General features: G+C 62.7%; 1 protein-coding gene across 1 annotated transcript in view; it reads left to right on the top strand.

Moving 5' to 3' along the window:
* ARHGAP45 (Rho GTPase activating protein 45) overlaps nucleotides 1-5,469 on the top strand; it is a 13,193-nt gene that overhangs the window by 5,047 nt on the left and 2,677 nt on the right. The window contains exons 4-15 of the mRNA XM_045300025.1: nucleotides 1,369-1,453; nucleotides 1,528-1,600; nucleotides 1,706-1,772; nucleotides 1,916-2,053; nucleotides 2,247-2,311; nucleotides 2,394-2,504; nucleotides 2,648-2,728; nucleotides 3,732-3,920; nucleotides 4,391-4,528; nucleotides 4,678-4,868; nucleotides 5,223-5,341; nucleotides 5,432-5,467. Of these exons, the coding sequence (XP_045155960.1) occupies nucleotides 1,369-1,453; nucleotides 1,528-1,600; nucleotides 1,706-1,772; nucleotides 1,916-2,053; nucleotides 2,247-2,311; nucleotides 2,394-2,504; nucleotides 2,648-2,728; nucleotides 3,732-3,920; nucleotides 4,391-4,528; nucleotides 4,678-4,868; nucleotides 5,223-5,341; nucleotides 5,432-5,467 (1,293 nt within the window). The remainder of the gene's footprint in view (nucleotides 1-1,368; nucleotides 1,454-1,527; nucleotides 1,601-1,705; nucleotides 1,773-1,915; nucleotides 2,054-2,246; nucleotides 2,312-2,393; nucleotides 2,505-2,647; nucleotides 2,729-3,731; nucleotides 3,921-4,390; nucleotides 4,529-4,677; nucleotides 4,869-5,222; nucleotides 5,342-5,431; nucleotides 5,468-5,469) is intronic.

Below are 5,469 nucleotides of genomic sequence, written 5' to 3'. Positions count from 1 at the left end.
GTGACATGCACCAGGCATGTTACCATGTGTCAGGGTTCACCCACACAGTGACATGCACCAGGCGTGTTACCATGTGTCAGGACTCACCCACACGGTGACATGCACCAGGCGTGTTACCATCTGTCAGGGCTCACCCACACGGTGACATGCACCAGGCATGGGTGAAAAGCAAGGCTCCGGGAGCTGAGGGAACCCAGTTGAGATGTTTCAGCGAGAGGAGGCAATTCGGGAAAGCCTGGCTCCTCGGGGCGAGAACGTGGCAGCCGGCCGGCCGTGCCCCTTCCACAGAACGGTGGGCCAACAGCCTGTGGAAAGTATCCAACCACATCGTTAAAATCACACGGGAGCACAATTTTGCTGCAGAGGATCGCAGCAGGACATTGACGGAGAGCTGACAGAGGTTCGGGCCAGATTCAGAAGAGGACGTGGAACAAGGGAGAGCACTGTTGCTGTCAGATGGATCTTGGCTGAAAGCAGAGACTACCAGAAAGCTGTTTACTTGTGCTTCCTTGACTGCCGAGGCCTTCAGCTGGGTGAACCGCGCTAAACTGGGGTCATCTTGAGAAGAATGGGTGCGCACGACCACTTTATTGGGCTGGTGCGGAACCTGCACGTGCATCAAGGACCTGTGCGTGTGTGAACAGCACAAAGGAGACTCCACGGCTCCCAGCCAGCACAGGTGCGCCTCGTCAGCATCGCACCTTCTCACCACTCCCTCGGTCTGCGTGCTGAGCCAATAATTCCAGAAGCCGGACTCTACGGAGGACACAGCGTCAGGGCTCGGGGAAGGCTCGTGAACTAACAACCTGCAATATGCAAATGGCATCCCTTGGTGACTGGCGGGGAAGCGAACAAGTCGCAGAGGAAGTACATCCAGAATGTTCTTCGGAGGCAATGACGGAGCCTCTCCATCTTGTGGGGGGGGCATGTTATCAGAAGGGACCCATCCCCCGACAAGGACATCATGCTTGGCCCAAGGGGCCCATCGAGGAGAGACCTTGGCAATGACAGGGCAGCTGCCATAAAGGACAGTGCAGGACTGGGCAGTGCTGCTCTCTGCTGGACACATGGTCACTGTAAGTCGGATCCCACCCGACAGCACCCTCACAACAATGAGGAACCATCGGGCTTGCAGTTGCTTGTTTTTGTCGGCCACCCCAAACCCCGCCCCAGAAAAATGTCTCCACGGACACGGTTTAAAAAGAAAAGATCGGTGTAAAATCGAGACTGGTTTTGAGGGCTACATAGGAGTTCCGCAGGCAGACCCGCTCCCTGATGCGTGCCCTGCAGCATTAAGGGTTCCCAGCAGTTAGCTGCAGGGTGGCCACCTCCCAGGCGCCTGACCCCCCTGCCCCCATCTGCCCCCAGGCTTCCATTATGAGTGCACCGAGGAGCTGGACACGCAGGAGTTTGAGAAGGCCCTGGAGACCATCGCAGTGTCCTTCAGCAGTGTGTGAGTGGCCTGACGGCTAGCCGGGCTCGGGGAGTGCCCAGCGCGGCCATGTGACCCTGACCCCTCATCCACAGTGTGTCCGAGTTCCTCATGGGCGAAGTGGACACCAGCACATTCCTGTCGGTGCCCCTGGGGGACCCGAGCCAGGTGAGCAGGGGTGGGCAAGAGCCTGCTTCCCCGTGGGTCATGTCCTGCTGGTGGCCATCAAACCGGCCCACACACGGCTGCACTCACCTGCCTCCTCCCATGCAGGCCATGGAGCACCTGTACTGCCAGGGGGGGGAGGGCCCCCCTCCCAGCACTGAGGACTGCGACCAGGGTGAGCACGTGCAGGGCGGTGGACAGGGCTGAGGGCTGCGGGGCTTCGGTGAGCTGAGGGTGAGAGACTTGGAGGGGGGGCCTGAGGTTGAGGCAGGGAGTTTGGTGGGTGGCAGGGCCCAGGCTGAGCGGGGACCCCTGCAGGGTGCCCGGCCCCTGAGGAGGTGGACATGCTGCTGCAGCGTTGTGAGGGTGGGGTGGACGTGGCCCTGCAGTATGCCAAGAGCATGGCCAAGTACATGAAGGACGTGATCACCTACCTGGAGAAGCGCTCGGCACTGGGTAAGGGGTGGGTGGATAAGGCTGGGAGGGTCCTAGGGCCTCTCCACCCCTACGCTGCCCCACCCACCCCGTCCTGTCCACCCTGCTGCCCTGCCCCACACATCACCACATCCTCACCCACTTCACTGCCTCGCCCTCACGCATTGCCCCGCCCCTCATGCATTGCCCCGCCCCTCGCACACCCTGCATCCAGAGTTGGAGTTCTCCAAAGGGTTGCAGAAGCTGGTCCACCACTGTAGGCAGAGCATCACCCAGGAGGTGAGATGTGGGGGCGAGGTTGTCCTCAGGGCTGAGGGAGGAGGAGGCAGGGACGTCCCTGGTGACTGCCCCTTCCCTGCAGCCCCACATGCCCCTGCTGTCCATCTACTCGCTGGCGCTGGAGCAGGACCTCGAGCTGGGCCACTGCATGGTGCAAGCAGCAGGCACCCTGCAGGCACACACCTTCCTGCAGGTGGGCTGGGGCGCCGTGAAGGGAGGGGCCGGGATGCAGTAGTCCGCGGGCTCAGGCAGTGGGCAGGGCCGGAGGGTGGGTGGAACCACTGGTGGGCACGGAATTCTTTGGTGGGTGGGGCCCACGCACGGCCTTTCCCGCAGCCCCTGACCCAGAGGCGGCAGGAGCATGAAAGGCGCAGGAAGGAGATCAAGGAGGCTTGGCATCGTGCGCAGAGGAAGCTGGTACGCAAGACTCGCGGGGTTTCCTGGTTTGGGGGGCCACACTGGGACACTTGTGGGGAGCAGGTAGCAGTGGCAAGACTGGCCAGCCGCCACCGAGGTATACACTTAACTGACCGGTGCCCGTGGCCGATGACACCAGTTGCTGTGGGCTGTGCTGGTCAGGGCACCCGCAGAGTGGAGGCAGTCCAGGCTTAGGGAGTCAGTCTGGCCCCGCTGCCAGGTCCCCTGGTCATGGGGAGCGCTAGGCACCACCCCTCCACCTTTAGAGGTTGGGTATTAGTAACTGGTGGTGGGCAGGAGCTGGTGACCAGCAGTCACTGACTTAATAACAGCTGTCACTGAAGCTCAGGGTTCTGCCCAATCGTTCCTCCTCTGGGTCCCAGGTTTGGGCACGCTGGATGGGGTTGGGGAACCCTTGTGCTTTTTCTGGGTCCTCTCTATGCCTGAGCCCCTCACCGTGCAGCTGTGGGCTCTGGCGGATCACCCAGTTAGTCAGGCAAGCACAGCTCACCTGTGCTTGCTTACTCAGCTGCCGGGAGCATGTCCCCTCCACATCAGAGCTTCTGCCCCTCAGGTGGTCAGCTAGGGTCTTTCTCCAGCCTCCTTTTACACCTGGCCGGGCGGCCTGGTCAGTCACAGTCAGCAGAGGAGTCAGGCTCACTGCCGATGAGTGAGGAAGGCCATGCCCACCACCCGAGTTTCCCCTGCTTCTGGGGAGTCAACACCCCCCCCTCACACCGGGCCTCTGCTGCCCAGAGTGTCTGATTCAGGGCAGGCAGCCTGCTGTCCACTAAGGGGGAAGGTGAGGGGTGGGTGGAGGTGGGTCTGGTCACCAGGTCCCCCTGAGAGCCCCTCATGCTGGATCATGGGGTTAGGGTTAGGTTAGGTAAGGGTCATTGGAGAGCAGAGGGTGATGGACAATGTACCATGGATGGCATCTGCCTGGCTGGGGGGTACAAGGGTGGGGAGTCCATCCAGGACAGGCTCGACCTCGGCCCCCCAGCAAGACGCAGAGGCCAACCTGCGGAAAGCAAAGCAGGGCTACGTGCAGCGCTGCGAGGACCATGACAAGGCCCGTGTGCTGGTGGCCAAGGCCGAGGAGGAGCAGGCAGGTGGCGCGCCCGGGGTGGGCAGCGCTGGCTCCAAGAACCTGGACAAGCGTCGGCGACTGGAGGAGGAGGCCAAGAACAAGGTGAGAACCCAGCACGGCCAGCTGGCTGGTCTGCCTGGCAGAGCCCCAGGCGGGCAGCCACAGATACCCGCTGTCTGACCAGATAGATGCCTGCCTCCCCTGTGTGGACCTCAGGTCTGAAGCTGGGCTGGGCTGGCCGCTCCCGCAGAGGCCAGGCCACTGACCTGGGTGTCTGGAGAGGGCCACCCTCCTAAACAGTTAGGTCCCCTGGGCCCCAGCATGTCTTTTGGGGGTCCTCAGGCCTGCCTCTGTGCTGTCTGCTCTTACCCTCGTTCCCACTCATCCAGGTGGAAGCTGGGCTGCCTACAGCCCAGCCCTCCTGGGGGCTGCCACCTCAGCCCCACCCCACGTGCTCTCAGGAGGTCTGGCACGAGGGTCCTTTTTTGGGGTGTGGGTGAGGGGTGTTGCATACACAATGCTTCCTTTCCCGGTTGTGGCTGACTATGGCTTGTCGCCCCGTGCACCCGCAGGCGGAGGAGGCTATGGCTACGTACCGCACCTGCGTGGCCGACGCCAAGACGCAGAAGCAGGAGCTAGAGGACATCAAGGTGACCGCGCTGCGGCAGCTGCAGGACGTGGTGCGGCAGAGCGACCAGATCATAAAGTCGGTGGGTGCCTGGTGCTGGGGGTCCTCGTCTGACTCCGCCCATGACCGCACCAAGCCCCCAGTTCAGCTTGGGCTCAGACTTACCCCACCAGCCACGCCCACCACGCATAGCCCCGCCCCCACCACTAACCACGCCCCTCCCGCCCCCAGGTCACCATCTCCTACTACGAGCTGCTGCAGGCGCAAGCGGCGCCACTGCCCGTCAACTTCCACATGCTGTGTGAGAGCAGCAAGCTGTACGACCCCGGCCAGCAGTACGCCTCCCACGTGCGCCAGCTGCAGCGCGGCGATGAGCCCGACGTGCACTACGACTTCGAGCCGCACGTCTCGGCCAGCTCCTGGTACCTTGCACTTAGCTGGTCGGGGGCGCGCGCCCCTCCAAATGCAGGCCGTGGGCAGGGCCCTCGGACAGCTCCAAGACAGAGGCCTTCCTGGGCTCGCGGCCACGTCTGTCTTGTCCAGTCTGGCGTCGTCATGTGGCGTCTTCCCTCTAGGTCGCTCTGTCTGAGCCTCTCCTTGTAACCAGTCGTGGGTTAGGGTCCACCCTGGCTGCAAAGACCCCTTTTCCACACAACGTCACCTCCCCAGGTGCTGGGGCCGGACTCCAGCGTGTCTTTTTGGAAGAACGTGATTCTTGCCAAGGGGTGGGTGTGAGGCTGCCACACATTCACGGCCGCCCCCTTGGTGCACCCCAGGTCCCCTGTGATGCGGGCTCGCAAGGGCAGCTTCAATGTTGAGGTGGCGGGGAGAGAAGCTGGCAGCGCCCTGGAAGCAGGTGAACTGGAGGAGGGGGCGCTGGCCAAGGAGCGGCGTGGTAAGTGTGGGGCGGACTGGGGTTGGGGGGCGTGGCTGTGGGGGCGACCTACAATGACCCACCTACTCATGGAGACACGTTTACCCACAGGTGTGCGCAGTCACCAGGTGCACAAGTCCTGGCCCAGC

This window comes from Echinops telfairi, unplaced genomic scaffold (assembly GCF_000313985.2).
Source record: "Echinops telfairi isolate 266 unplaced genomic scaffold, ASM31398v2 ScPeMD7_7459;HRSCAF=8497, whole genome shotgun sequence".
Lineage (NCBI taxonomy): Eukaryota > Metazoa > Chordata > Mammalia > Afrosoricida > Tenrecidae > Echinops > Echinops telfairi.
Note: the sequence above shows the minus strand (reverse complement) of the source record. Positions and strands in the feature narration are given on the sequence as shown.